Here is a 27985-nt window from a genome sequence, read left to right as displayed (position 1 = left end):
AACCCTGCCTCTCATGGCGGCGTTCGTTATCGCTATTCGCCGGGCGGTGACGTCACCGACGCGAGCGCGCCCCGCCCTCACCCCGCTGCGTGCCGTGTGCAAAGGCAACACAGCCGTTAAACGAGCCGCTGGGCGGAGCCAGCGATGGACGAGAAAAGAAGCGGCTCGCCCATTGGGCACCGCGGGATGTTCAAACTAGTATGGGAGGCGGTGATTGGTGGAGACGCGGCGCGGCCCGCCGCCCCCGCCCGGGCGGGTCATTGTCTGGCGGCTCCTGAGGCGGGTCGGGTGCGGCGGTGGCTTTGGGGTTCGGACGACGGCGGCGGTACCATGGTGAGGGCAGAGGCAGCGGTGCGGCTCGGGACTCGGGGGGCCGGCCAGGACAGCGCGGCCGGGCAGAACCGGGCCCCGCGGGGCCGCCAGTGTGCGCCGCTGTCAGCGCAGGCCGGGCGGGGGGAGGGGGCCGGGCCCCGGTCCGTGACCTTGGGTCCGGCCCGGCGCTGCCCCGGTGCCCCGTGCCCGCTGCCGCCTGGTTTCCGGGCAGGGAGTTTGTGCTGCCCTCCAAGCCCGGCCCCGCCAGTGCCCTCCCGCGCTGTCAGAGCGGCGCGGTGGCGGCCGGGGTCTCCTCGGCCGCGGTTTGTGCCGGTTGTGGGGCGGTTGGACGGCAGGAAGAGGCTGTCGTGAGGGAAACGTCGGTCGAGGGGCCCAAGCTGGCTCTGTCAGCCGCCCGGTGCCTCCTCCGGGTTTACACGGGCACATCTCAGCCCGCTTCTCGGGGAAACGGCCCGGTGCCGGGGGGAGAAACGGGGGTTCGTTCTGCCCGGTGCCCCGGTCCTGTGGGCCCGCAGGGAGAACGGGGGCAGCAGCCGGGTGTGGAGCTGTCAGCCAGGGCGGGCAGGGGGATGCGGGTTACGGGTTCCGTGGGTCGGCAGGGTCGCTGGGGGGGTTCCGCGGGTAGCGGGAGCGCTCGTGGTTCCACGGGCGGGTTCCGTGGGTTCGCAGCGGGTTCCGGCGGGTCTGTGCAGCCGCGGGCGTTCTGCCGTTCTCCGGAGCTCCACGGGAGAGGCTCTGTGGGTCCGCAGGGGGCTCGGGGGGTTCCCTGGGGGCTCCAGAGCCGGCGGTGAGAGCCCCGGTCCCTCCGCGGTAATGGAAACACCGTTGGGTTATGCAACTCCGGCTGCCGCCAAGAACTTGTGCTCGGGGATGTCTGGGAATGTGCGGCGCGAGATAAGAAGTTGCTGCTTGCAGGGGTTTTATCCTGTTTGAAGCAATAAGAAAAGAAAAAAAAAAAAAAGGCAAGTTTGCCTGCCATGAAGAAGCTAGCGGGTCAGAGCCAGGGAGGATTTAGCACGGGAATGTGCTCCCAGCGAGGGGCTGTGGTGGAGAGCAGGGATGGAGATGCCACAGGGATTGTCCCAAGGTGGAGGGTGAGGAGGGAATTGCTGGGGATTGTCCCCTCGGTTTGGAGGAATCCAGGAGCCCGCACTCCCAGCACGAGTGGGGTGATCTCCCATAGGAAGCAGGAGCCACCTGGGCTGGGGGAGCTTCCCATCGGGACAAACCTCGGGGTTCTTGCTCTTGGTAGTCAGCCCCACTGAGAAAATGTCTCAGGCAGGCGGCTCCGAGCTGGAAAACCTGCTGGGGCAGTGGGAAATTCACAGCTGTCTGTCCCCGCAGAGGGAACAGGCAGTGCTTTTCCCAAAGCTGCTTGTTATTCCTGGAGCAAGGAAATATCCACAAATCCCCCTTGCCTCCCCCTTCCTTTCCCATCGATCTCCCTTCCCACCCCTCGAATCCACCCCCAAAACGCCCCCCTTGAGTTCAGCAGCCTGATGCAGCAATGTTTTCTCCTGATGAAAGTAACTCCTACGGAGGGGATTTGCTGGGTCCCCCATGGCCTCGCCCCTCTGCTTGCTTTAATCACCTCGGGATTAATTAATGCCCCCTCGTGACTGATTTATTTTCCAGTGTTTGAACTGAACCTTGTGTTAACTCCCACCTGTCCAGATCCTGGACATTCCCAGGTTAACCAGCATCTTCTTTTAAGGATTAACGTGATCCACTTGCTCTTCTGGAGTGTCTGAATCCTTTCAGCTCCCTCACCATGAGCCAAAATTCCTCCTTTTTAGAGGGGATGGGAATTGTGGGATCAATATATTCTAGAAAAACAGGGATTGTGAATATCCAGGGTGTTTACAGGCTCCCTTGTCTTTCTGTGGGCTGGAAAACTTGTGTTTGGGGATTCTTACCCCTGATTTTGTTTACCTGGAGCAGATTTTGGGTTGCTGACGTCTTTCCCACGGGGAGGGTGCAGCTCCCTCTGCTTTCCTGCGTCACCCAGAGCTCTCGCCTTCATTAGGAACAGCTCTCATTAGTGATTAATGATGTCATAGGGGCTTCCCATGTCCCTGAAATCTGTGGATTTCCTGGCAGCGGATGGGAGAGCCCGTTCTCTCTTCCTTGTTACTCAGCAACTCCCAAACACTGGGCTTTGGCATTTCCACCCCTCCCAACGTGGTTTTCATTAAAGCCACCATTTCTGGGGCTCCTGGTGGTTTCCCACTCTGGAGTAGGATGGGAATTACCCCCAAATCCCACAGGATTCACGTTCCCATGTGCAGGAACAGTGTCCTGCCCAGTGTCAGCGTGGGGAGAAATCGAATCTGGAAACAAACTGGGCTCACAACTGGAAGACAGCTGAACAATGGGATTTGGGGCTGTTTCCCCCCCATTTGGCATTTTCTGGAAGATACTGGGAGTGGTGGCAGCAGGATGAGCGCCTGGGTGAGGGAGCAGCTGCTGCACCCTGAAACCCTCCCTTGTTCATCCCCTTGAATCCGCGTGGTTCGAGCAGCCCTGAGTTGCCAGGGAGCTGCCAGCTTATCCTGCAGCGGGTCCCTCTGGCTTAGAATTAACGAGATTGTTTGGATTCAGGGGCTGATTAGATTAATTAACGGGCCCCTTTCTCCCGCAGGCTGGCGGCAAGGCGGGCAAGGACAGCGGCAAGGCCAAGGCCAAGGCCGTGTCGCGCTCCCAGAGGGCCGGGCTGCAGGTATGCTCAGGGTGCTGGGCACCCACGCCTCTGATTTGGGGCAAAAACAGGGCGGTTTGGCACTGGCAGGGGCATGGAGCCATGGGGGTTTTGCTGTCGTGTGGGACACAGGGACTGGGAGGATTAACTGGGAGAAGTGCTATATTATTATATTCATTATAATATTTATATTATAATATTACATATTACAATATTTTATATTATAATTTTAAGTGATATAATATTTTATATTATTATACAATATATACTTTTTAATAGTTTTTATTATATATTTCATTATAATATTTTAAATTAATAATTATTATAATTAAAATACAATTATTTTATGCTATACAAGATATAACGTATATACACATATACACTTACATACATTTTAGTAAATTATATTTTATGAGATACATATATATCATAAATATATATAATAAAAATATGTCAATATATATCATAACCATATCATGTGTTACTATAACATATGTTAATAGTAGCTATTAACTAGTAATAAATAAATTGGCTAGTGATCTGTTTGGAGAGTTGCAGCCCACATCAGCCATGCAGGGTGTAAATATGCACACCGTGGGGGCTGTGGCTGTTAACGAGGTTGCTAATTGCCCCCAGTTCCCCGTGGGCCGCATCCACAGGCACCTGAAGACTCGGACCACCAGCCACGGGCGCGTGGGCGCCACGGCAGCCGTGTACAGCGCGGCCATCCTCGAGTACCTGACGGCCGAGGTAGGGCCCCCTCCCTGTGCAGCCCCTGCGGCCCCTGCCCGGCACTGCCACCCACTCCCGCCCTCCCGCAGGTGCTGGAGCTGGCCGGGAACGCGTCCAAGGATCTCAAAGTGAAGCGGATCACGCCCCGGCACCTGCAGCTGGCCATCCGCGGCGATGAGGAGCTCGACTCGCTGATCAAAGCCACCATCGCCGGAGGAGGTGGGGCTGGCTCCCTGCTGGGGGGGATATGGGGCAGGGAGGGAACGGGGGAAACCAGACAGGGACTGGGGCAGGGAGGGAACGGGGGAAACCAGACAGGGACTGGGGCAGGGAGGGAACGGGGGAAACCAGACAAGGATTTGGGCAAGGAGGGGAATTTAACAGGAATTTGGCATAAGCACCTGGGCTCGCTGCTTCCCTGGATTCACACTGAGGGGGATCTGCTTGACGTTCACAAAATGGGGAGTTGAGAGTTTTTTGGAGTTTGTTAAGAACTCTGCAGGTGGGTTCACAGGATTTCTCCTCCCCTCTCTCTGCAGGTGTCATTCCTCACATCCACAAGTCTCTGATTGGAAAGAAGGGACAGCAGAAAACGGCGTAGAGGGAGCACGGCACCGGATCCCCCGTCATTGTACTGTACCTGGGCACAGGAACATCTCGGGGACACGAGGGATTTTTTTAAGGAATAGTTGAAGGGAAGAGCATAGAGGATTGACTGTAGAGGAAGCATTGGGATGGGTTTAGATTCTGAGTAGGACACACCGCGGGCTGTGGGGCGGCAGCTGGGGGTGGGCGAGTGGCTCGGCCGCCCCCGCGTTTTATACAAAAATGGAACCCATAAACCATTTTTTACAAAAATCCAGACTGTCTCCAGTGGTGGGAGGGGAGTGGGGCTTTCGGAGGGGGCTTCGTGACCTCCCCGGTACTGAAGAGGGACAGGCACCGCCCACTATGCAAATATGCGGTGGGTGGGGCGTGCCGCAAGGCCCCGCCTCCCGGGAGCACATGGCCGGCTCTGTCCGTCTGTCCAGCCATGGAGGTGTCTGTCTGTCCTGGCCTAACACAGGAGCGTTTGTGTGTCCCTCCGGCCCATCTGAATGGTGTCTGTGTGTCCGTCTGTCCCTGGGCTTGGGGGTGCCAGCGGGCAGCGAATGGGATGTGCGTGTTTGTCAGACAGGTCTGGCTGTGTGGGGGCCACATCTCCATCCCTCCGGGCCGTCTGTCTGTCTGTCAGTCAGTCTGTGCCAGGCTCTGTCAGTCCTGGCTGTCCCTCTGTCCTACCCACGTGGGTCCTGCCCAAGCTCGCACCGAGCCCCGGATGTAGCAGCTGCATACGGGGGCGCTTCGGGCCGGGCCTGGAGGCGGTGGCGGGGGCAGCCGCAGCCGGGCCGGCTCCTGCACTGGCAACATCGGGCGCCGGTTGCATCAGGCGTCAAGTGGCCCTGACGGCCGAGGGCACCATAAGGGCCGTGCCCGGGCTCAGGCGCGCCCCGCCGCACCGCAGCGCCTGGGGTAGCCGCGGGACCGGCTGTGACGGGGGCAGGGGCCGGGCCGGGCCGGGGTCGGTGCCGGCGGGCCCGAGGTCGCACAATGGCGACGCCGGTCTGCGCAAGATGGCGGCGGCCGGAGGCGGGGCCGTCCTCCCTGCCCGCGGGCCGAGCACTGCGCATGCGCGCTCCATGCCATCGCCGGGCGCATGCGTGCGCCGCCGCGCGCCTCGAGCTGCCGGGCCGCGCGGGAGGCACCATGCGGATACCACGGGGGAGTACGGCGGGGGCCTCGGTGTCCGACCGCACCATTGCGCCATGCGGGGCAGAGGAGAAGGCCTAACTGGTGGTTTAACTGCGGTAAGTGCCCGGCTGGCAGTGGGGCGCTAGGGGCTGCCCCGGAGATTGATTTCAAGCTCCGCGTTACGTAACGTGCTCCCCCTGCCCGACTGCAGTGGTTCTGGCCCTCCGCCCCCGTGGCCCGTATGACGCTCGCCATTGGCTAGAGCAGCAGCGGGGCGGAGCGAGGAGGCTATAACTAGAGGCGGCGCGGTAGGGGCCGCGTTCAGTCCATCGCTGCCGCGTTCGGGTTCTGCTGGTCCTGTGTTCTCCCCTTTCGCCTGTCGCCGCCCATCGCGCCGCCATGAACGGGCAACTGAACGGTTTCCACGAGGTTTTCATCGAGGAGGGCACCTTCCTCTTCACCTCCGAATCCGTGGGCGAGGGGCACCCAGGTGCGGGCCGAGCGGGGCTGGGCGGGGCGGCGATCGCGCAGGCGCGGCCGGGGGCGGGAGGGGGAGAGGAGGAGGATGATGATGATGAAGATGAAGGTGAAGGAAGTGAGGATGAGGATGGAGGGGAATGAGGGTGGGCCGGGGGGGCGGGCGGGCGGTGACGCGGGCGGGCGCGCGCGCAGTGTGAGGCGGGCGCGCGCTCGCCGCATTGCGGGCCCGGCGCGCACGTGCGGCCCGCGTGGGGCGGGACACGGGGGGCGGGGGGGGAGCCGGTGCCGCCGTGACTCAGCCGTGACTAAGCAGCTCCCGGTGCCCCCGCACCCCGTGGGCCCCGTCCCCGCGCGGATGGCGGCGGTAACACATGTCCGGTGAGCCCCACACACTCGCACCCCACGGAGGGCCGCCCTCGGCCCGCCCCACGTCCCCCGACGGTGCCGCCCGGCCGGTGGTGAAGTGCCGTGGGTCTCCCCGGATGTGCCCTCCCGCTGCAGCGGGGCGGTGGTTGGAGCCCCCCAAGCTCGGTACCAGCCGGTGCCGGTCTCTCCCAGTCTTTGTCCTCGCCGTTTCGGGGCACATGACCGTTAATCTGCGGAGGCGGCTGCCAACGCCCAGTGCCCGCTGTTCGGGCGCACCCAGAACTCCTAAACCCTCTCCGCTCCAGGCACTCGGGCACCCAGAGCACGCTGAGCAGCCCCCGAGTTCCCATCAGCTCCGGATCCCACTCGGGCCCCACAGCGCCCCACAGCTCTGCTCTTTCTGGCTCCAGCACCCCCAACCCCATGGCACAACCTTTGCCTGCTCTGGGGCTCTCCCCACGCTGCCTGAGGGACGAGGCTCTGAGATCCGATTCCTCCCTCTTTCCCACCAAAAAGCATCCGGGGCATCCTCCTCCCCCTGCCCAGCGGGGCGCTGCCTTGTCCTCGCCCAGATCCTGCCCGGAAGGTCGCTGCCAAGGACACCCGCAGTCCCGGGGACACGGGTGGCCCTTGGGACACCCCGCACCCACACGAACCCCCCGGGAGCAGGAGGGAGCTGGTGTCTGGTGGGGTATGGCTGGAGCAGCTTTGGCTGGAGGCAGAGCTGCTGGGAGCTGGCGTGCTGCGGATTTGGGAAGCTGGCACACGGGTCTGATCCCCTCAGCGGTGCTACAGGGCTCAGCCTTAGTTGGAGCTGGAGCTTAACTGGGACATGGCTGGAATTCCAGACTGGGGACAAGGAGAGGGCTGTGTGCGCCCTGGGGGGCTCCTGGCTCATGGGGCTCTGATCCCCGTGCTGGAGGCTCCGGAAGGAAGGGCTGTGCTGTGTTGGGCTGTCCCACGCCGCCGTGACGCCTCCTGCTCTCCGTGTCCCCAGATAAAATCTGTGACCAGATCAGCGACGCTGTCCTGGATGCCCACCTCAAGCAGGATCCTGATGCCAAGGTGGCCTGTGGTGAGTAAGGGCACCAGGGCACAGCCACTGGGTGACGTGGAGGTGACAACACGCTGACGTCACCCTTGTCCCTTCAGAGACGGTGGCCAAAACCGGGATGATCCTGCTGGCGGGGGAGATCACCTCGCGGGCCAACGTGGACTACCAGAAGGTGGTGCGGGACACCATCCGGCACATCGGCTATGATGACTCCTCCAAAGGTGTGTCCCGGGCTGCCACGGCCTCGGCGACAGCGCGGGCTGGCACCGGGCTCACCCGAGCTCCTTTTGTCCCCTCAGGGTTTGACTACAAGACGTGCAACGTGCTGGTGGCCCTGGAGCAGCAGTCCCCGGACATCGCCCAGGGCGTGCACCTGGACCGCAGCGAGGAAGACATCGGTGCTGGTGACCAGGTGAGCCCGGGGCCGCCGTGGGCTCCCTGTGGAGTGACCAGGGCTGGGCGTGGCGTGACCCCCTTGTCCCTGTGCCGCAGGGGCTGATGTTTGGCTACGCCACGGACGAGACGGAGGAGTGCATGCCCCTGACCATCGTCCTGGCACACAAGCTCAACGCCAAGCTGGCCGAGCTGCGCCGCAGCGGAGCCCTGCCCTGGCTGCGCCCCGACTCCAAGACACAGGTGAGGCACCGGTGGCTCCGCAGAGCCCCGGGCAGCCCCGTGTCCCCGCTTGGCCTCTGATTGGTGTGGTGTCCCCACAGGTGACGGTGCAGTACATGCAGGACCGCGGGGCCGTGATCCCCATCCGGGTGCACACCATCGTCATCTCGGTGCAGCACGACGAGGACGTGTGCCTGGACGAGATGCGTGACGCCCTCAAGGAAAAGGTCATCAAGGCCGTGGTGCCCCCGAAGTACTTGGACGATGACACCATCTACCACCTGCAGCCCAGCGGCCGCTTCGTCATCGGCGGGCCCCAGGTGCAGCCCGGGGCAGCAGTGACACTGTGCTGGTGGTGGTGGCACGGTGATGGTGTGGTGCTGAGAGCTGGTGACAGCATGGTGATACTTAGGGTGGCCCAGTGGTGGCAGTTTCAATGGCAGTGAGAATGGCGCAGAAGTGGCATGGTTATGGCGGCAGCAGTAACACGACAGTGCTCACGGCTCGGTGATGGATGACACTGGTGCCACACCAGGGTTGTGACGCTGCTGTCCCTGTCCCCCAGGGTGACGCGGGGCTCACCGGCCGCAAGATCATCGTGGACACGTACGGGGGCTGGGGCGCGCACGGCGGCGGCGCCTTCTCGGGCAAGGACTACACCAAGGTGGATCGCTCGGCCGCCTACGCCGCGCGCTGGGTGGCCAAGTCGCTGGTGAAGGCCGGGCTGTGCCGCAGGGTGCTGGTCCAGGTGGGTGCTGGTTCTGTGCGGGTGCCAATCCCCCCTCTCGGCCTCTGGGGGCTGGCCTCACCCACAGCCCCACATCCCCCCCGCAGGTGTCCTACGCCATCGGGGTCTCGCACCCCTTGTCCATCTCCATCTTCCACTACGGCACCTCGCAGAAGAGCGAGCGCGAGCTGCTGGAGATCGTCAAGAAGAACTTCGACCTGCGCCCCGGGGTCATCGTCAGGTAACGGGCGCGGGGGGCTGTGCCGGGGGGCGGGGCGGGCGGGGGTCCCTCCCGGAGCAGCCCGGGGACCGCCTGGCGCCTGGACCCGGCGCGGAGCCGCTCGGCCGGACGGAGAAGGCGCGCTCGGGGCGCGGACGGGGTAAGTATCCGCCGGAGCCGAGCGCTTGGAGCTTCCCCGGCTCCGGAGCCCCGGGGGCGCGGCCCGGGAAGCTCCAACCGCCCCGCGGGGCGGGGAGGGGGCGGAGGCGCCGCTGCGGAACCCCCGGCCAGGCAGGGAAGGAAGGGGCGAAGGCAGGAGCCCGGGGCAGCCTCACTGAGTCGGGAATTGTGTATTCCAGGGATCTGGATCTGAAGAAGCCCCTCTATCAGAGGACCGCAGCCTATGGCCACTTTGGTAGGGACAGTTTCCCTTGGGAAGTGCCCAAGAAACTAAAATACTGAGAAAAGAGCATTGTTAGGGCTTTTCCCCCCACTCCCGCGGGCGTAGGTTACAGAGAAGCCCGTGGGCTCTGGGGGAAGAGCTCCCGGCCCCCCCCAGGCTCCCCGGCCCCCCCATTGTCTCTCACCATCGTTTTGGTTGTGTGGGGACCACGTGCCTCTCCTGGAGCCCCCCTCGTGTCCCCCCCCAATTCCCTCTGGATGGTTTTTAACAAATGTCTCTTCACTCCGAGCTGTGAGATGGGGAAAAAGGCCCAAGTGCCCTCTCTCACCCTCCCCGTGCCCCCACTGTGGCAAGGGCCACCCCGATTTGGGTCCCAGCAGTCCTGGTGTGGGAGGATGCTCCATTTTATCACTCCTCTTTTTCCCAAATTCCACTACATCAGGGGGACCCCCCGTTTTGGCTCCCGCAGTCCCCCCCATCCTGCTGCAGGGGGGGACGCACAGCCCCCTGTTCTGGCTCCCCCTGTGTCCCCCCACGGTCCCCATTCCACTGGGAGGATTCTCATTTTGGCTCCCCCAGTCCCGCTGGTGGGGAACACACTTCCCATTCCACCTCCCCACGCCCCTGGGACCTCGCTGGTGCTGGGTTTGGTTCTTAACCCTCATTTTTAACCTTTTTTTGTTCCAAAAATGCACATTTCGGGGGGGACACGCTAAAACAGACCCCCAAACCCCCCCTGAGGGTTCGGTACCAGAGGAAAACATTTTACATTCTTTTTCTTTTTTTTTTGTTTTTTGGGGTTTTAATCCAAAAGCTGAAACAACTCCCCAACTGCACAACCCCTCCACCCCCCAAACTTTGTCCGGATTTTGGGGGGCAAGGGGGGGCATTTGGCGCTTGATACTTGAAGGTTTGGTGTATTTATTGTGCGCCGAGGCGGGGGCGTGAGTACAGAGAAGCCCCCGCGCTCAGCCGGCAGCTCCTGATCCCCCACGAAAGCCCCCCCTTCCCCTCCCCTGCCCTCCCCCCGCCCTGCCCCCAGCGCTTTGGGGTGAAACGGGGCGGGATTGGGTTTGTTGGAGCGCCGGGGGTGCCCGGGCGCGGCGCCGTGGCCGGTGTGGTACAGAGAAGCCGGCTTGTTTACTGCCCGCCCGGGCTCCGGCCCCCAGAGTGCCTTGGGGGGGGGCAGCGGCGGCTTTCCCTGCCCTGGAGGAGATTTTTGGTTTGTTGGTTTTTTTGTTTTCTTGGTTTTACTATTTTCGGGAGGTTTCGTCCGAATGTTTTGATCCACTGAATCCAAAAATGAACTCAAAAAGAAAAAGAATCTCAATAAAAGCGATGGGTTAGACGGAGCCACCGCGAGTGTGTGGGGGACTCGGGGGCAGCTGAGGCGCTGGGGATGGAGAAATTGGGGTGCAAGGGAAAGTGGGATTTGGGGAGGAGATGGGGAGAAAGCGTGTGTGGGAACAGGTGCTGGAATGGGGGGAATGGGGTGGGGAAGTGGAGTTCAAGTCAGCAATGAGCATTGGGGCAACAGGTATGGGGGAAATTGGGGTTTGGGGAGATAATGGGAATGGGGAAATGAGCTTGGGGGAATTGGGGTACGGGGGAGATGGGATGGAGAACCAGGAAGGGAATGTGGCTGAGAGATGAAAGGAAAGGGGCACAGTGGGAATGCCCAGGGCAGGAAAGCAGTTATGGGGAGAATCCGGGGCACCGGGGGAAACTGAGGCACGGGAGGATTTCTGGCTTACAAAACTGCATTTATTTGGGGTGTTCAGAGCTCGGGGCCCCTCGGGGCGCCCCCGTCGCTCTCGGGCCGAGCCTCCTCCTCCTCGCCGCGCCAGCTGGCGAAGGCCACCTCCTGTGCCAGGCGCTCCGGGGCCGGGCGGCCCAGCGCCAGGTTCCGCAGGGCAATCATTGTCATCAGGGCACTGCGGGGACACGGTGGGCACGGTGGGCACCGGGGACACCACGGGGACACCGGGGGACGGGGGGGGCTCTGGGGCTGACCTGCGGCGGAAGAGGAAGAACTTCCTGCGGAGGAAGCGGCGCAGGCGCTGGGCCAGGCTGGACTCGCGCTCCCGGCGCTGCTGGCGCCGCTCCCGCCGCAGGAACAGCGACACGAGCGGGTCCAGGGGCGCCCCCGCGGGCAGCGGCTCCCCCAGCAGCGGCCGCAGCTCGGGGGGCAGCGGGGCCTGCTCTGGGGGCACGGCGGTGGGGTTGGGGGCTGTCTGCGACCCCCCAGCTCAGCACCGGCGTGTCCGTGATCCCCCCAGGCCAGTGCTGGGGTGTGGGTTATGGGGTGCCCGTGATCCCCCCAGGCCAGTGCTGGGTGTGGGTTATGGGGTGCCCGTGATCCCCCCAGGCCAGTGCTGGGTGTGGGTTATGGGGTGCCCGTGATCCCCCCAGGCCAGTGCTGGGTGTGGGTTATGGGGTGCCCGTGATCCCCCCAGGTCAGTGCTGGGGTGTGGGTTATGGGGTGCCCGTGATCCCCCCAGGTCAGTGCTGGGGTGTGGGTTATGGCGTGCCCGTGATCCCCCAGCCCAGTGGCAGGGACTGGCTGTCCCTGTCATCCTCCCACGCTATGGCTCACCAGAGAATGAGGGGACTGCAGTTTGGGGACTCTGCTGTCCCCCCCAGCCCTGTGACAGTGACTGGGGTCTTCCGTGATCCCCTCAGCCCACTGCTCACCAGGGGCTGAGCTGATGGAGCTTTTGGGGTCCCCCAGTGCTACCCCGGGTGTGATGTGATGGGGATTTTGGGGGCCCAGGAAGCAAGGCCTCAAGGATTTTGAGTTTCCCAGGTGTGAGGAGCCAGGGGAGCCCAGGGCTGGGTGTTAGGGGGTCCCAGGGGTGCCCTGCCCGCCGTGTCTGGGGGTCCCAGGAGCGCCCACCACCGGGTGTTTGGGGGTCTCACCGGTGCCGTTGCGCACGCGCTCCCGCAGCTCCTGCAGCCGCGTCAGGTTCTGCTCCAGCTCCATCGCCGTGGTGTTCACATACAGGTACATGTAGCACGAGGGCTCCGGGGACACCGTGTGCACCTTGTGGTACTGCCCTGCTGGCAGCTGGAACGGGCTGTCAGCACCCCCGGGCACCCCAAAACCCACCCGGGGAACCGCCAGCCTCACCTGCATGCCCTGCCCCTCACCTGCATGCCCTGCCCCTCACCTGCATGCCCTGCCCCTCCTGCAGGGAGTGGTTCTGCTGCTGCTCCACCAGCTCCACCAGCACCTGCCCCTTCAGCACCCGCAGGCTCGTGTTGCCCAGGTCCTCGCTCACAAAGTTCTCCAGGTGCAGGCCTGTGACACAGCTGGCTCTGTACCCCCACCCCAAATCCTGGACCCCTCTGTGCCCCCCGTGACCCCCCCGTGACCCCTGTACCCCCACCCCCGGGAGCCCCGGGCCGCACCGGGGAAGTCAGCGATGAACACGGTGTCCGTGTGTCCGTCCAGCTGCGCCTCCAGCTCCTGCAGCCGCTGGCGCCACGGCGACAGATCCACGAGCAGGGGCAGCAGCCACGGCGTGGGGGTCCAGGGGGACCAGGGGGCGCGCACCAGGTCCACTCGAGGGTCCACGAGCCTGAGGGGGACCAGGGCTCAAAACCCTGCAGTGCCCCCAAACCACTGCTGGCAGTGACAGTGCTCATGGCACAGGGAACCTTGAGAGCACATGGGGCCCACAACAGCTGTGGGGACAAGCCACCCCCTTGTGGCACCCCCATGTGTCCCTGTGTTCCGCCAAACCCTGTGTCCACCCCAACCTCAGCTGAAAGGAGCAGCAGCACCCACAGCTCCCAGCCCAGACCCAGCGACGAGTCCTGTCCGCCATGTCCCTGTGTCCCCTGTCCCCCATATCTGCTGGTTTCCCATATCCCTGTGTCCCCTGTCCCCCATATCTGCTGGTTTCCCATATCCCTGTGTCCCCTGTCCCCCATATCTGCTGGTTTCCCATGTCCCTGTGTGCCCTGTCCCCCATATCTGCTGGTTTCCCATATCTGCTGGTTTCCCATATCCCTGTGTCCCCTGTCCCCCGTGCGTGGCACCTCTGCTGGAAGCGCTCGTTGATGGACACCCAGACGTCGAAGTAGATCTGGGGCTGGCTGACGTTGTAGCGCGGCAGCAGCCGGCTCAGGCAGGCCGAGTACTGCTTCAGCATGTCGGCGTGGTCCCGCCAGCGCCGGCTCTGCGTGAACGCCTGGGGAAACGGAGGGGAAACTGAGGCACGGGGACACTGAGGCGTGGGGCAGTGGCATGGAGAAACTGAGGCATAGGGGAATGAGGGATGGGGGAAATGAAGAATAGGAATAAACGAGGCTCAGGGGTTCCATGAGTGATGGGGAGACAGAGGCACAGGGGGAAAATGAGGGATGAAGGAAACTGAGGCCCACGGGGGAAGCCCCCGCGTCTGGGAGCTCTGGGGGTCACTCACCCCTGGCTTGAGGTAGCCCACCTCCCCGGTGAGCCCGTCCCTGTAGGTGATCTTGACGTGCTGGTGGAAGCGGGAGTGCACCATCATGTCCCACGAGTAGCCGTAGAGCCCGTTGGTCCAGTTGTTGTAGCCCTGGGGAGACATGGGTGGGTCACAGAGCACAGTGCTGTCCCCACCCTGGGGGACAGGGAGGGGACAGGGACCCCAAACCCACCACCATACCCTAAATGCCCCTCCATTCCCCAAACTGCCCCCCAAATCCTCTCCACATGCCCCAGTCCCCTCCTGTGCCTCCCAAACTCCTCCTCATCCTCCCCAGTGCCTCCCCGTGCCCACCTGGGTGATGAAGTGCGAGTAGGGCAGGAAGAGCTGCTCCAGCACGTAGAGGATGGTGAAGGCCGCAGCCAGGTGCTGGCGAGGCCGAAGGCCCCCCCGGGCTCTCCTCCCCCCGTAGTGGCAGTCGGGGCTGGGCTGGGGGGGCTCCGTGCTGGGCAGCCAGGCCTGCAGCCGGGGGGGGCAGCGGGCCACGAGCCCCCGGGGCCACTCGGGCCGGCAGAAGAGCCCGTTGGTGGCCAGCATGGTGTAGGAGAACATCCCTGGGGGGGGACAATTAGGGGGACATTGCACCCGGGGCTGGCGGTGCCCCTGGCTGGGACTGGGGGGGGGTCCCTGCACAGGGCCAGGGTGTTTTGGGGTCTCTGGGCACCCCTGTTTAAGATTGGGGGGGATCCCTGCACAGGGCCAGGGTGTTTTGGGGTCTCTGGGCACCCCTGTTTAGGATTGGGGGGGATCCCTGCACAGGGCCAGGGTGTTTTGGGGTCTCTGGGCACCCCTGTTTAGGATTGGGGGTGATCCCTGCACAGGGCCAGGGTGTTTTGGGGTCTCTGGGCACCCCTGTTTAGCATTGAGGACGTTTGAGGGCTGTGGAGGGGAGATCAGCCTGGCTGGGGTTGCCCAGGGGTGCCATGTCCAGGTTGGAGATGCTCTGGGGGTGCCCTGGGCACACTGGGTGGGTCTGGGGGTGCCCTGGGCACACAGGGGGGGTCTGGGGGTGCCTTTCCCCCTCACCGATGCTGAAGAGCTGCGAGTTCATGCAGTGGAAGTAGGTGACGAAGACGAGGGCCAGGGGCCGCGTGGCGTCGAAGAAGAGCAGGAACCCGGCGGAGAGGTCGAGCACCAGCCCGCCGCCGTGCACCACGAGCCGGCTGGTCAGCTCCTCCGACAGCACCAGCCTGGCCACGGAGCCTTCCTCGGCATCGGCCCCGCCCCAGCCTCACCCTCCTCCTCCTCAGCCCGTCCCATCACCGTCACACTCCTCATCCTCAACCCAAACCCGTTCCCCTGTACTCATCCCATCCTAACACAGGCCTGCAGACCCCCTCCCTTCCCCATCATCATCATCATCATCAAACCTCCTTAACCTCATCCTCCAACCCCATAACTCTCCAAAACCTATCCCACTGATCCCATCCCATCCTATCCCATTCCCATCCCATTGATCCCATCCCATCTCCCAGCCCAGCCCCACCTTCATCCTCATCCCCTCCCCATCACCCCCTCCCCATCCTCACCTTGGACCCCTCAATTCTACCACACCCTCATTGACCCCCTTCACCCTCCTCATCCTCACCCCTCGCCCCCCTGGCCCCTGCCCTGCCCTGGCCTGACCTGAAGGGTGCAAAGAGCCAATGCCGGGCCAGGGTCCCCATGGAGAAGCCCCCGACCCAGTCAGCGTCCAGCTTCTTGAGCCCCGCGATGAAGTACACGATGAACACCTGGAGGGGCACGGTCAGGGGGTCCTGGGGGGCTCCCGGGGGGGTCTCGGGCAGGGACACCCACCTGGGCACGCAGCAGGGCGTAGTTCCACAGCGGCACGTGGGCGTTGCGCTTCTGGGGCCGGAACAGCCCGTCCACGGAGCTGGGGGGACACGGGGGGACACAGGGGGACACTGTCACTGTCCCCAGTGTGCCACCACTGCCACAGCCCTGGGCACACGCTGGGACACAGAGCCAGGCCTGGCAGCAGGACCCGTCCCACCAGGTGGGTGCACAGAGGCACAGGGACGTCTCCTGGGGACACAGCACCGCGGGGACACCAGGAGCTGTGCCACCCCAATGCCACAGGGGACCCCAGGAGCTGTGCCACCCCATGGGAACCCCAGCCCCCTGTCAGCACCCTGCTGCTCCTGGGATCCCCTGTGCCCCTGCAGCCCCCCGGTGCCCACCCGTACCGGTCAGTGCCCGTGCCCCCCGGTGCCCACCCGTAGCGGTCGGCGCCCAGCAGTGCCAGCTGGAAGCCCAGCAGCCCGTAGAGGTAGGAGTGGTTGTTCCAGGAGGTTTTGTCCAGCAGCAGCAGGTACCAGTATGGGCACAGGAACGCCACGCAGCTCAGCCGGTAGCAGCAGCCCAGCATGATGCCCAGGGCTCCTGCGGGCACAGGGCGCCCGGTGTGTCCCCTGTCCCCAGAGTGCCCCCTGTCCCCTCCTGCTGCCTGTCCCCAGCCTCCCTCCACTCCCCTGCCAGTCCCAGCACCCATCCCACGCCCATTCCACCCCAGTGCCATCCCCATTCCTGTCCCCATCCCACCCCCGTTCCTGCCCCAGTGCCATCCCCATCCCTGCCCCATTCCCACCCCCATTTCCCCCCCTGTTCCCCCCCATTCCCACCCCCGTTCCCCCCATTCCTGCCCCGTTCGCCCCCGGTTTCCCCGGTGCCGGTACCGAGGAACATGACGGTGTAGAGCAGGTACATCCAGTCCAGGGGCAGCGGCGCCAGGAAGGGCAGCAGGGGGAAGCGGCACACCTCCAGCCCGTCCAGGTACCGCTGGTCCAGGTGGCCCAGCCCGCGCTCCTGCGGCACGTCCAGCGCCATCAGCAGCCCTGGGCACGGCGGGCACGGGAACGGCGGTCAGCGGGCGCCCGGTCCGCGGGCACTCGGTCACTGACCGCTCCTCCCGCCCGGACATCGCCGGACCTTTGCTCCGGTGCTGACGTGTCACGGCCGGACACCGCCGGCCCCGGGGATGGGGGACCCCCGGATCCCGGCCCCGAGCCCCATCCCCCGAGCTCTCCCGGTCTCTCCGAGCCCCTGCTCGCTCCGTTTCCCCGGTGCTCCCCGGTGCCCCCCGGTGTCCCCCCGTGCGCGGTCCCCCTGTCCCGGTGCCCCTCAGAGCCCCTCGGTCCCTCCATCCCCCGGTCTCCCCGTGCCCCCGAAGCACCTCCGGCCCTCCCGGTCGGTCCCAGCCCGGTTCCCCCCCGGTGCCGGCCCCCGCTGACCGAAGGCGGCGCGGAAAGCGCCGAGCGCGGCGGGGTCCTGCGGCCGGTGCAGCAGCCGCACGAAGCGGTGCCAGCGCGTCAGCTCCCGCAGCTCGAACCCCAGCAGCCGCCGCGCCGGCCCGGGCCCGGTGCCGGTTCCGGGGGATTTGGGGGTCCCGGTGGGGCTCGGGGGGGGCTCCGCCGCCGCCTCCCCCCGCTCCGGCCGCCGCCGCCGCGCCGGGCCTGCCGGGGGGTCACAGGTCAGGGGTCGGGGGTCACGGGGGGTCCCGGTGATCCCGGGGGTCCCGCGCCCCCCGCCCCGCCCCGCTCCGCACCCGCCGCCGCCGCCGCCATCGCCACGGCCCCGCCCCGCCCCCCGCACGTGACGGCCGCGGCAGCCAATCAGCGGCGAGGAGGGCGGGGCAACAGGACCACACCCTGTTAAACTCCGCCCCTTCTCCCCCGTTAAGCGCCACCCCCCGTACCCCCGAACCGGGACCGGAACCGGGACCCCCGGGCCGCCCCAAAGCCCCCGAACCCCCCCGGGCTCTGCGCGACCCCCGGCCCGCCCTGACCCCGCCCTGACCCCGCCGCGCCCCGGGCCCGCCCCGCGCCCGCCCCCGGCGCCGCCGCCGCTCCCGGAAGCCCCGGGCGGGCGGGGCGGGTCCGGGGCCGCCGCCGGAGCGGAGCCGAGCGGGGCCGGACGGACCATGGTGGGTCCGGGGCACCGGGGGGCACCGGGGGGTACCGGGGGGCACCGGGGCGGGCACCGGGGAGGGAGTGCGGGGGGCACCGGGGGTCACCGGCGGCCGGTGCGGGGGCACCGGGTTGTGCGTGGCGGAGCAGCCGGGGTGATCCCGGGTGTCTGTGGGGTGTTCATGGGGTGTCGTGGGGGGTCCCGAGGATGTCCCTGAGCCCTGCCCCATGTCACTGCCGGGGGTCCCGGGGGTCCCGGGGTACCCCTGAGCCCATCCCCGTTCCGCAGGCGGGGGTCCCGGGGGATGCCCCCCTGGCAGACGGCGCGGGGGGCTCGGGGCGCGTGCGGGCGCTGCAGCAGGAGGTGCAGGGGGTCACCACCATCATGAGCCAGAACCTGGAGAGGATCCTGGCCCGCGGCGAGAACCTGGAGCAGCTGCACAGCAAGAGCCAGGACCTGGAGGCCACGGTGAGGGGGCACGGGGGGCACCAGGGGGGCACGGGGCCACCAGGGTGGGCAGGGGGTCACCAGGGTGGGCATGGGGTACCTGCATTGGGTACCATGTCACCACGGTGGGCAGGATTGTCCCCAGGGTGGCAGGGCTGCCCTCAGGAGCTCAGCCGATGTCCCTGGGGTGGCAGCTGGGGTGCCCAGGTGACAGAGGTGTCCCCAGGGGCCAAGGGCTGTCCCTTGCATGGGATTTGGGTTCTCCAGCGTGGCATGGGTGTCCCCAGGGGGTCAAGGCTGTCCCCAGGTCCCTGAGCCCTGTCCCCGCAGTCGGAGCATTTCCGCACCACGTCGCAGAAGATGGCCCGGCGCTACTGGTGGAAGAACGTGAAGCTGCTCATCATCCTCGGCCTCGTGGGCGTCATCGTCCTCGTCCTCATCATCCTCCTGGCCACCGGCACCATCCCCACCTAAAGCCACCGTCCCCACGGGGACATGGCCACCACAGGGCACAAATACAGACAGGGGAGAGCCAGAGGGACTTGTGTGTGTGTGTGTGGGGTTGGGGACACGGGGGCACATGGGAGATCATGGGGGCACGTGGGGGGACACAGGGGGACATGGAGTACATGGTGGGGACACATGGGGACATGGGGGGAAACATGGGGACACAGCTGGTGAGATGGGCATGTGGACACACGGGGGGACACAGGCATGGGGACACAGGAATATGGGGGACACAGGCCCCGGGGATGTGGGGACACGAGGGAGGGGACACGTGTGGGGACACTGGCATGAAGGGATGTGTGTGTGGGGGGGGGGTGGGTGCCGTGCCAGGGCGCCGGGGGCCGTGCCAGGCACCGAGGGACAAAGGACACTGTGGTGGCACTGCCACCCTCGGAGGCCGGGGAGGGGGGAGGAGGGGAGGGACAGGGACAGGGACACGGGGGGGTCCCCAGGGACTCGGATATGGGGTCCTGGCGTGGCCCCACATCTGCAGGGACTGGGGGACACCGACACGGGTGGGGTCCCTTTCCTGGGGACACGGCAGTGCCAAGGACACGAGTCCGGGGGTCCTGGGGACAGGGGGGACATGGGGACAGGGGGGCTGCAGGGACAGCGGGGACATGGGGACATGGGTAGGGGGGAGTGGGGGTCCCGAGGAGCCCCGTCCGTGTTGTGTCCGGGCTGTCCCCGCACTGTGGCCGGGCTGTCCCGTGTTGTGTTCGGGCTGTCCCGTGTTGTGTCCGGGCTGTCCCGGGTTGTGGCCGGGCTGTCCCCGCACCGTGTCCGGGCTGTCCCGGGTTGTGGCCGGGCTGTCCCCGCACCGTGTCCGGGCTGTCCCGGGTTGTGGCCGGGCTGTCCCGCTCTGCGGCCACTCGAGGGTGGCGGGGGGGCGGTCCCGGTCCCTCCCGGCGGGGGCGGCCGCTGGGGCCCGAGGCTGGACGGGTACAGGAACGGGCGCACCGGTACCGGCACCGAGCCCGGCCCGCGGAACCGGGACCATGGTGAGTCCCGGCCGCCGCTTTCGCTTTCGCTTTGCTCGGGGCAGGGCGGGCTCGGGGCCCCGGGAGCCGCCGGGCTCGGATGCCCCGGTGCCGGTGCCGGGGTCGGTCTCTCCGTGCCGAAGGGAGGGACGCGGTCCCCGGGGCGGTGGGAGGTGGCCCGCGCGGGACATTCCGTGTCCCCGCGTGTCCCCCGTGGTCCCGGTGTCCCCGTGTCCCTCTCCAGTCCCCGTGCTCCGGTGGCCCCGTCCCCACGGTTTCCTGTCCCCGAGCTCCGTGCGCGTCGCCCTCGCGGTGCCATTGTCCCTGCCCGTGTCCCCCTCGCGGTGCCATTGTCCCTGCCCGTGTCCCCGTGTCCCCCTGGCGCCCACGTCCCCGGTGCTGTCCCCGTGTCCCGCCGTGTCCCCCCGTGTCCCCACACTGTCCCCGTGTCCCCAGGCGGGGCTGGAGCGGTGCCAGCGCGAGGCCGAGGAGGTGGCGGAGCTGATGCGACAGAACGTGGCCAAGGCGCTGGAGCGGGAGGGACACCTGGAGCAGCTGCAGAGCCGGGCCCAGGACCTGCGACAGGCGGTGGGACACGGGGGGGACAGCCGGGGACAGGGGGGTGGCACTGGGGGGACACCTGGAGCCGGGCAGAGGCGGGCACAGCACCTGCGACAGGCGGTGGGACACGGGGGGGACGCACAGGGCTGGGGACACTGTGGGGGCATACAAGGCTTGGGGACACTGTGGGGACACTCAGAGCTTGGGGACACTGTGGGAGCACAGAGCTTGGGACATGGGGACACAGAGAGCTGGGGGAAACCCAGGGCTTGGGGAGTCTCTGGGGCCACACAGGGGCTGGGGACACTCTGGGGACACCCAGAGCTGGGGGACACTCTGGGGACAGCCAGCCTGGGTAGGAGAGGCTCCAGGGCTGCAGAGGGGCTGCGAGGGTGTCTGTCTGTCCCCTGCTGTCCCCCCAGCCCCTGGCACTGTCCCCGTGTCCCCCAGAGCGAGGCCTTCACCCGCACCACGCGCACGGTGACGCGGCGCCAGCGCAGGAGACGCCGGCGGTGGCACCTGGTGGCCCTCGGCCTCGGCCTCCTCCTCCTCTTCGTCCTGGCGCTGGCCCTGGCGCTGGCCCTGGCGCGGGCGTCCCCCGGGGCTGTCACCAGCACTGTCCCCAGCCCGCAGGGCGGCACCCAGCACCCCCCCAGCACCGCGGGCACCCTCTGAGGGCAGAGGGGCCGCGATGGACAAGGAATAAATGACAGAGAAACACCCGGGCGCTGGGGACACCTGCAGGGACAACGCTGTCGCCCTGCAGTGACGCTAACAAACCAGCGGGACATCCTCCGGGAGACCCCACAGCCAGTGAACTGCAAAATCTGCTCTGAGGAGACCCCACACCAAAAACCCAGGCAGCCCCACGCGAGGGAAACAGCACAGCGAGCACGGGAGCTCTGTGGGGAGAGCGAGATCCCAAACCTGGAGCGTGGACCTCGGGGAGACCCTGCAACGAACGAACACCAGGATCTGCTCTGGGATCACAATAAATAAACACCAGGATCTGCTCTGGGATCACAACAAATGAACACCAGGATCTGCTTTGGGATGGCCCCACAATAAATAAACACCAGGATCTGCTTTGGGATGGCCCCACAATAAATAAATACCAAGATATCCTACAGAAACAGAGCATGGGGTGAGCTCCAGGGTGACCCCACAACAACAAACGGCCCTGAAATAACAAATAAACCCCACAACCCACAGAACCCCCCCTGGGCACACCCTGGGCACACCTGGCCTGGGCCCCAGTGCCACCAACCTGGGCTGGGCACAGGAGGGGACGCAGAGGGGGCCCTGGGGACACGATGGCACCTGAGCAGGGGACACGGTGGCACCTGGGAGAGGCCTGGCAGCCGGTGTCACTGCAGGGGCCACCCCTCCTGGGCCGCTGCAGGGCACGGGTGGCAAGGTGACACTCGGGGACCCAGGGGCCGCGTCACCCCCCCCCCCCACACCCCCCGCCGTGCCTCAGTTTCCCCGAGCAGCGAAGGACACGGAGCCTCGCAGCACCTTTATTGACACCGGGGGACAGCGGCGGTCCCGGGGGGCGGCACAGGGCCCGGGGGAGGGCGGCAGTGCCCGGGGCCGTGCCCGCGGCGTCACCCCGTGCCCCGGCGCTTGCTGAGCTCGTCCTGCACGCGCTGGCACAGGGCCCTGCGCAGGGGGGGCTCCAGGGGGCTGTGGGCACACACGCGCCGCGTCACCTCCTCCGCGCTGTCCCCCTGCGGGCGGCACCGTGTCACCCGTGTCACCCGTGCCACCCGTGCCACCCGTGTCACCCGTGTCACCCGTGCCACCCGTGCCTCCCATGCAACCCGTGTCACCCGTGTCACCCGTGCCACCCGCGTCCCCCATGTCACCCATGTCACCTGTGTCACCCGTGCCACCCGTGTCACCCGTGCCACCCGTGCCGCCCGTGCCACCCGTGCCGCCCGTGCCACCCGTGTCAGCCGTGCCACCCGTGCCACTCGTGCCAGCCGTGCCAGCCGTGTCACCCGTGCCAGCCGTGCCACCCGTGTCACCCGTGCCACCCGTGCCACCCGTGTCGCCCGTGCCGCCCGTGCCACCCGGTAAAGGAGCCTGCCCGGCTCCGGGGAGCCCACGGGGTGACCCCACTGTTGCAGGGATCCCCGTGGGGCACCCCCGCTGTGCCATGGGCACCCCCATCCCGGCACCCCCCGCTCCCCGTCCCCGGTCCCGTCCCCGGTGCCGCACCTGGTGCACGATCACGGCCGTCACCCGCCCGTCGTCCCCCTCGTACTCGAGGCAGAAGAGCCGCGGCCCCCGCGCCGGTTCCGGGGCGGCCCCGCTGCCCTCGGCGGGGGAACCCGCGCTGGCATCGCCCCCGGGCCCGCCTGCGGCACCGGCACCGCCTCAGCGGGGACACCGGCACCGCCGGGGCTCCAAACCCCGGGAACCCCCAATCCCCGGGGTCCCCATCCCCACCCTCGGTCCCCCCGGTTCCTCCGGTCCCCCCCGGTTTCCCCCGGTTCACTCGGTCCCCCCGGTCCCCCCGGTATCCCCGATCCCCGCTCACCGCCCCGGTGCGGCCGGTACACCTGCTGGTCGGGCCCCCGTTCCCCCCCGGTCCCCCCGGTTCCCGATCCCCGCTCACCGCCCCGGTGCGGCCGGTACACCTGCTGGTCGGGCCCCCGTTCCCCCCCGGTCCCCCCGGTTCCCGATCCCCGCTCACCGCCCCGGTGCGGCCGGTACACCTGCTGGTCGGGCCCCCGTTCCCCCCCGGTCCCCCCGGTTCCCGATCCCCGCTCACCGCCCCGGTGCGGCCGGTACACCTGCTGGTCGGGCCGCCGGGGCCGCGCCGGGCCCGGTGTCAGCCTCGTCCGCGCTCGGCCCCGCGCCTGCCGCACCGCACGGTCGTACGCGTCCCTGGCACCGGCGGGACAGCGGGGTTAGCGGGTGAGGGGAACCGGGAGCACCGGGGATGGGGGCCCCGGGAGGGCCGCGCCGGTGCCGGTACCTGGCGAGCTGGTTGCGGCGGATGTGACGCACGAAGCCGTGGCTCATGTCCAGCCGTCCCCCCGGCCGGCAGCGCCAGCCCGGGGCCGCCGCTGTGGCGGGCGCCGCCTCCATGCCCGTACCGGCGGCGGGCTCGGTACCGGGGCGCGGCGCCTTTAAGAGCCCCGCGGGCCCGGCCGCGGCCGCCAGGGGGCGCCGCAGCGCGCAGGCGCGGTACCGCCTCTTCCCGGAGCGGCGGCCGCGCGTGCTCGGCGCACAGCTGACGTTTTTACCCCGCGCCGCGCATGCGCACAGCGCACAGCGGCGGCGCCATGTCGAGCCGCGGGCGGCGGGACCGGGAGTCCCGGGAGCCCCGGGAGCAGCGCGGGGCCAGCACCGCCCGCGCCTCCTCCCGCAGCCGCCGCGACGCCGACGGAGAGCGCTCGCGGGGCCGGCGGGACTCGGAGCGGGAGCGCGCGCGGCGGGAGGCGGCGGAGGCGCTGCCGGTGGATCTCGCGCGCGTCAAGCGAGAACCGGGCACCGGCACCGGCACCGGGAGCAGCGTCTGGGGGGGCTCCGGTATTGCCGGGCCCGCCGCGCCCGTGCGGGTGAAGAGGGAGCGGGAGCCGGATGGAGACTCCGACCCTGAGCCCGAGCCCGCCGGTGGGGACCGGGGCGAACGGGTGGGACCGGAGGGCTGAGGGGACACGGGGTGTGAGGGGACATTGCGGGTGTCTGGGGGCGCTCTGGGATGGCAGTGGGGTGTCTGTGGGGGGTTCTGGGACCGGAGGTCACCACGGTCGCTGGTCCTGAGCTCAGCTCTGGGCAGGGTTTGGAGGCACTGGGGGGATCTGGAGCTCAGCCCCAGGGAAATGTCACAGAGGGGAGTTTGGGGGGGATCATCCTCACGTTTTCGGGGTCCTGCGCCCCCCTTTTCACACCCTCCCTTCCTCCCCAGTGCGTTATGGGCGCTTCGACCCCGAGGACCAGCGCAGCCGGCACTGCCCCTACCTGGACACCATCAACAAGTGGGTGCCGGGGCTGCTTTGGGGAGCCCCCGCGGCCCCCCAGCCCCCTGACGGCGCTGTCCCCCCAGGAGCGTGCTGGACTTCGACTTCGAGAAGCTCTGCTCCATCTCCCTGTCCCACATCAACGTCTACGCCTGCCTCGTCTGTGGGAAATACTTCCAGGGTGAGGGACAAACTCTCTGCGGCTGCTGGGGACAGCAGGGACAGCGGGGACACCACCGGGGACACCCCGGTGCCATCCCCGGTGCCCGGTGCTGTGCCCGGTGCCATGGCGGTGCCCGTGTCCCCTCAGGCCGCGGGCTGAAGTCGCACGCCTACATCCACAGCGTGCAGCTGAGCCACCACGTGTTCCTCAACCTGCACACGCTCAAGTTCTACTGCCTGCCCGACAACTACGAGATCATCGACTCCTCCCTCGAGGACATCACGGTGCGGCCCGGGGCGCGCCCGAGACGGGGCGTTGGGGTGGGGCCCGAGGGGTTCGGGTGAGGGTCTCCCCGTCTCTGAGGGCTCCGTGTGCCCCCGCAGTACGTGCTGAAGCCCACGTTCACGGCCCAGCACATCGCCCACCTGGACAAGCAGGCCAAGCTGTCGCGGGCCTACGACGGCACCACGTACCTGCCCGGCATCGTGGGGCTCAACAACATCAAGGCCAACGACTACGCCAACGCCGTGCTCCAGGTGACAGCCCGGTCACACGCAGGGTCCCCGCCGTGGGGCTGCCGGGGCTCATCCCCAGCTCCGTCCCTTTCCAGCTCTGCCTTTTCTGGGATTCCCCAAACCCCCCCGGCTCCCCTCCCGTGGGGGTCCCAGGGCTGAAGCCCCCCTGCTGTGCCCCCAGGCCCTGTCCAACGTGCCCCCCCTGAGGAATTACTTCCTGGAGGAGGAGAACTACCGGCGCATCCAGCGCCCGCCCGGGGACATCATGTTCCTGCTGGTGCAGCGCTTCGGGGAGCTCATGAGGAAGCTCTGGAACCCGCGCAACTTCAAGGCCCACGTGTCCCCCCACGAGATGCTGCAGGCCGTGGTGCTCTGCAGCAAGAAGAACTTCCAGATCACCAAGCAGGGTGAGGGCGGGCTCCTGGGGGCGTGCAGGGCTGGGGGGCAGTGCTGCGTTTGGGGTACAGGGCTGGGTCTGGGGTCTCTGGGCTCGGGGCAGACCCAGCAGGCTCCAGGCCCAGCTCCGGCCGTGCCGTTGCAGGGGATGGGGTGGAGTTCCTGTCCTGGTTCCTGAACGCGCTGCACGCCGCGCTGGGCGGCACCAAGAGGAAGAAGAAGAGTGAGTGGGGGGAGTTCTGGGGGGCCCTGGGGGCGGCAGTGCCCCCTCTGAGCCTCCCTTGTGCCCACAGCCATCGTCACCGACGTGTTCCAGGGCTCCATGCGCATCTTCACCAAGAAGCTGCCACACCCTGACCTGGTGGGACTGGGGGGGAATGGGGGGTCTGGGGGTGCAGTGGGAATGGCAGGGTCAGAAAATGGGGTGTCAGGGTCAGAGAAAGGGGTGTCAGGGTCAGAAAATGGGGTGTCAGGGTCAGAGAAAGGGGTGTCGGTCAGATGGGGGGTGGTAGGGGCTGGTTTGGGAGTGGTGGGGATATGACACGGGTCTGGGTCAAACGAGGAGTGTGGTGGGGTTAAGTGAAGGATGGGGCAGGGGGGTGTTGGGGTATGGTGGGGGTCTTTGGGTACAACAAAGGGGTTTTAGGTGGGGGTCAAAATACAAATGAGTGGTGGGAAGGTCCAGTGGGGCTGATGGATCCAGGGGGGGGTTTTGGGTCCAGTGGTGGGTGATGGATCCGGTTGGGGTGTGATGGATCCTGCAGGGCTGATGTGTCCAGGGGGAATGTGGGGTCCAGGAGGCTGATGTGCCCCCCTGGGCTGCCCTGTGCCCCCCTGGGCTGCCCTGTGCCCCTCGGGTGCCCCAGCCCGCCGAGGAGAAGGCGCAGCTGCTGCAGAACAGCGAGTACCAGGAGCGCATGGTGGAGTCCACGTTCCTGTACCTGACCCTGGACCTGCCCACGGCGCCGCTCTACAAGGACGAGAAGGAGCAGCTGATCATCCCCCAGGTGCCCCTGTTCAGCATCCTGGCCAAGTTCAACGGCAGCACCGAGAAGGAGTACAAGACCTACAAGGAGAACTTCCTGAAGCGCTTCCAGCTGACACGCCTGCCGCCCTACCTCATCTTCTGCATCAAGCGCTTCACCAAGAACAACTTCTTCGTGGAGAAGAACCCCACCATCGTCAACTTCCCCATCACGTGAGCCCCGGGCAGGGGGCTGGGGGCTGCTGGGGAGGGTTAAAAGGCTCCAAGAGGAGATTTGGGGTATCTGGGGGGGGTTGAAGGCAGCTCTAGGGGGTTTCAAATGCCTGTGAGGTGCTGGAAGTATCTAGAGGGGCTTTGGGAGCACCTGGGCCAGGGGAGTGGAAGCGTCCAGGGGTTTGAAGGTGTCCAGGGTGGTGTGTGGGTGTCTGGGGGGGCTTTGTAGGCGTGCAGGTGGGCTTTGGGTGGTTTTTGGGCATCAGAAGGGGTTTGAAGGCACCTGGGGGCGTCGGGGAGTTTGGGAGGGGGATGTGGATCCGTGAGGGGTGTGCTGGGGGTCCGGGGGCGCTGCAGCAGCCCAGGAGGGGCAGCACACCCGCGGGGGGCCTGAGGGTGCTGTGGGTGCCCAGGAACGTGGACCTGCGCGAGTACCTGTCCGAGGAGGTGCAGGCCGCGCACTCGCACACCACCTACGACCTCATCGCCAACATCGTGCACGACGGGAAGCCCTCGGAGGGCTCCTACCGCATCCACGTCCTGCACCACGTGAGTGTCCCCTCCCGGGGGGCTGGGGGGGCCCAGGGACCCCCCCGAGTCACCCCGACCCCTCCCGGCTCCTGGCAGGGCACGGGCAAGTGGTACGAGCTGCAGGACCTGCAGGTGACCGACATCCTGCCCCAGATGATCACCCTGTCCGAGGCCTACATCCAGGTGAGGGGGACAGGGGGGATCCCCAGAATGTGCTGTGACACGCTCTCAATGTCCCCTGACACCCCTGAATGTGTCCTGTGCCCCCCAAACCCCTCCTGCTCCCTGCAGATCTGGAAGCGACGCGAGGAGGACGAGACAAATCAACAGCAAGGAGCCTGAGAGCCTTGGGGACACCCAGAACCCCCTTGGGGACACCCAGAACCCCCCTGGGGACACCCAAAACCCCCTTGGGGACACCTAAAACCCCATTGAGGACACCCAGAACACCCCTGGGGACACCCAGAACCCCCCTGGGGACACCTAAAACCCCCTTGGGGACCCCCAGAAACCCGCTTGGGGACACCCAGAACCCCATTGAGGACACCCAGAACCCCCCTGGGGACACCCAAAACCCTTTGGGGACACCCAGAAACCTGCTTGGGACACCCAAAACCCCCCTGGGGACACCCAAACCCCCCTGGGGACACCCAGAACCCCCCTGGGGACACCCAAAACCCTTTGGGGACACCCAGAAACCCCCTGGGGACACCCAGAACCCCCCTGGGGACACCCAGAAACCCCCTGGGGACACCCAAACCCCCCTGGGGACACCCAAAACCCCCCTAGGGACACCCAAAACTCCCCTGGGGACACCCAAAACCCTTTGGGGACACCCAGAAACCCCCCTGGGGACACCCAAAACCCCCCTGAGGACACCCAGACCCCCTTGGGGACACCCCCAGTCGCCCCTGCAGGTGTGTGCATCCCAGTAAATGCCACCCATTATTTTTGTAACTCATTTTCACCTCTT

General features: G+C 66.6%; 7 protein-coding genes across 8 annotated transcripts; 5 read left to right on the top strand and 2 right to left on the bottom strand.

The window, feature by feature from the left end:
• The first annotated feature begins 144 nt into the window (after nucleotides 1–144).
• Nucleotides 145–4621, top strand: LOC131568309 (histone H2A.V). 2 transcript variants are annotated; one of them, XM_058820313.1, is made up of 5 exons: nucleotides 145–333; nucleotides 2975–3052; nucleotides 3668–3781; nucleotides 3853–3982; nucleotides 4303–4621. In XM_058820313.1, exons 1-5 carry the CDS (start codon nucleotides 145–147, stop codon nucleotides 4362–4364), a joined length of 573 nt encoding a protein of 190 aa, XP_058676296.1. In that variant the 3' UTR covers nucleotides 4365–4621. The 2 variants fall into 2 exon arrangements, with proteins under 2 accessions (XP_058676296.1, XP_058676295.1); XM_058820312.1 differs by lacking the exon at nucleotides 145–333 and adding an exon at nucleotides 2639–2784.
• A 1211-nt stretch (nucleotides 4622–5832) lies between these two features.
• Nucleotides 5833–10711, top strand: MAT2A (methionine adenosyltransferase 2A). Its single transcript, XM_058820311.1, has 9 exons — nucleotides 5833–5984; nucleotides 7338–7415; nucleotides 7493–7615; nucleotides 7694–7806; nucleotides 7887–8030; nucleotides 8111–8329; nucleotides 8575–8757; nucleotides 8844–8977; nucleotides 9316–10711. The coding sequence occupies exons 1-9, from the start codon at nucleotides 5894–5896 to the stop codon at nucleotides 9416–9418; spliced, it is 1188 nt and encodes a 395-aa protein (XP_058676294.1). The 5' UTR covers nucleotides 5833–5893; the 3' UTR covers nucleotides 9419–10711.
• Nucleotides 10407–17755, bottom strand: GGCX (gamma-glutamyl carboxylase). Its single transcript, XM_058820094.1, has 15 exons — nucleotides 17749–17755; nucleotides 17065–17286; nucleotides 16510–16668; nucleotides 16051–16216; nucleotides 15629–15707; nucleotides 15458–15564; nucleotides 14858–15021; nucleotides 14126–14385; nucleotides 13790–13921; nucleotides 13404–13555; nucleotides 12771–12940; nucleotides 12530–12660; nucleotides 12279–12426; nucleotides 11373–11562; nucleotides 10407–11293 (listed from the first exon to the last, which is right to left on the bottom strand). Exons 1-15 carry the CDS (start codon nucleotides 17753–17755, stop codon nucleotides 11137–11139), a joined length of 2244 nt encoding a protein of 747 aa, XP_058676077.1. The 3' UTR covers nucleotides 10407–11136.
• VAMP8 (vesicle associated membrane protein 8) lies at nucleotides 17700–18729 on the top strand. The gene is made up of 3 exons (XM_058820317.1): nucleotides 17700–17756; nucleotides 18029–18208; nucleotides 18518–18729. Exons 1-3 carry the CDS (start codon nucleotides 17754–17756, stop codon nucleotides 18659–18661), a joined length of 327 nt encoding a protein of 108 aa, XP_058676300.1. The 5' UTR covers nucleotides 17700–17753; the 3' UTR covers nucleotides 18662–18729.
• A 797-nt stretch (nucleotides 18730–19526) lies between these two features.
• On the top strand, nucleotides 19527–21253 carry LOC131568319 (vesicle-associated membrane protein 5-like). The gene is made up of 3 exons (XM_058820324.1): nucleotides 19527–19695; nucleotides 20131–20262; nucleotides 20686–21253. Exons 1-3 carry the CDS (start codon nucleotides 19693–19695, stop codon nucleotides 20908–20910), a joined length of 360 nt encoding a protein of 119 aa, XP_058676307.1. The 5' UTR covers nucleotides 19527–19692; the 3' UTR covers nucleotides 20911–21253.
• Nucleotides 21254–21742: 489 nt separating this feature from the next.
• On the bottom strand, nucleotides 21743–23397 carry C26H2orf68 (chromosome 26 C2orf68 homolog). Its single transcript, XM_058820310.1, has 4 exons — nucleotides 23222–23397; nucleotides 23015–23130; nucleotides 22459–22598; nucleotides 21743–21965 (listed from the first exon to the last, which is right to left on the bottom strand). Exons 1-4 carry the CDS (start codon nucleotides 23332–23334, stop codon nucleotides 21843–21845), a joined length of 492 nt encoding a protein of 163 aa, XP_058676293.1. The 5' UTR covers nucleotides 23335–23397; the 3' UTR covers nucleotides 21743–21842.
• Nucleotides 23398–23531: 134 nt separating this feature from the next.
• Nucleotides 23532–27969, top strand: USP39 (ubiquitin specific peptidase 39). The gene is made up of 12 exons (XM_058820205.1): nucleotides 23532–23862; nucleotides 24158–24227; nucleotides 24296–24390; nucleotides 24520–24656; nucleotides 24756–24908; nucleotides 25069–25294; nucleotides 25429–25506; nucleotides 25577–25644; nucleotides 26150–26481; nucleotides 26895–27030; nucleotides 27109–27195; nucleotides 27304–27969. The coding sequence occupies exons 1-12, from the start codon at nucleotides 23532–23534 to the stop codon at nucleotides 27352–27354; spliced, it is 1764 nt and encodes a 587-aa protein (XP_058676188.1). The 3' UTR covers nucleotides 27355–27969.
• Nucleotides 27970–27985: the final 16 nt, after the last annotated feature.

Source organism: Ammospiza caudacuta, chromosome 26 (genome assembly GCF_027887145.1).
Source record: "Ammospiza caudacuta isolate bAmmCau1 chromosome 26, bAmmCau1.pri, whole genome shotgun sequence".
Lineage (NCBI taxonomy): Eukaryota > Metazoa > Chordata > Aves > Passeriformes > Passerellidae > Ammospiza > Ammospiza caudacuta.
This window is presented reverse-complemented; position numbering and strand designations above follow the sequence as displayed.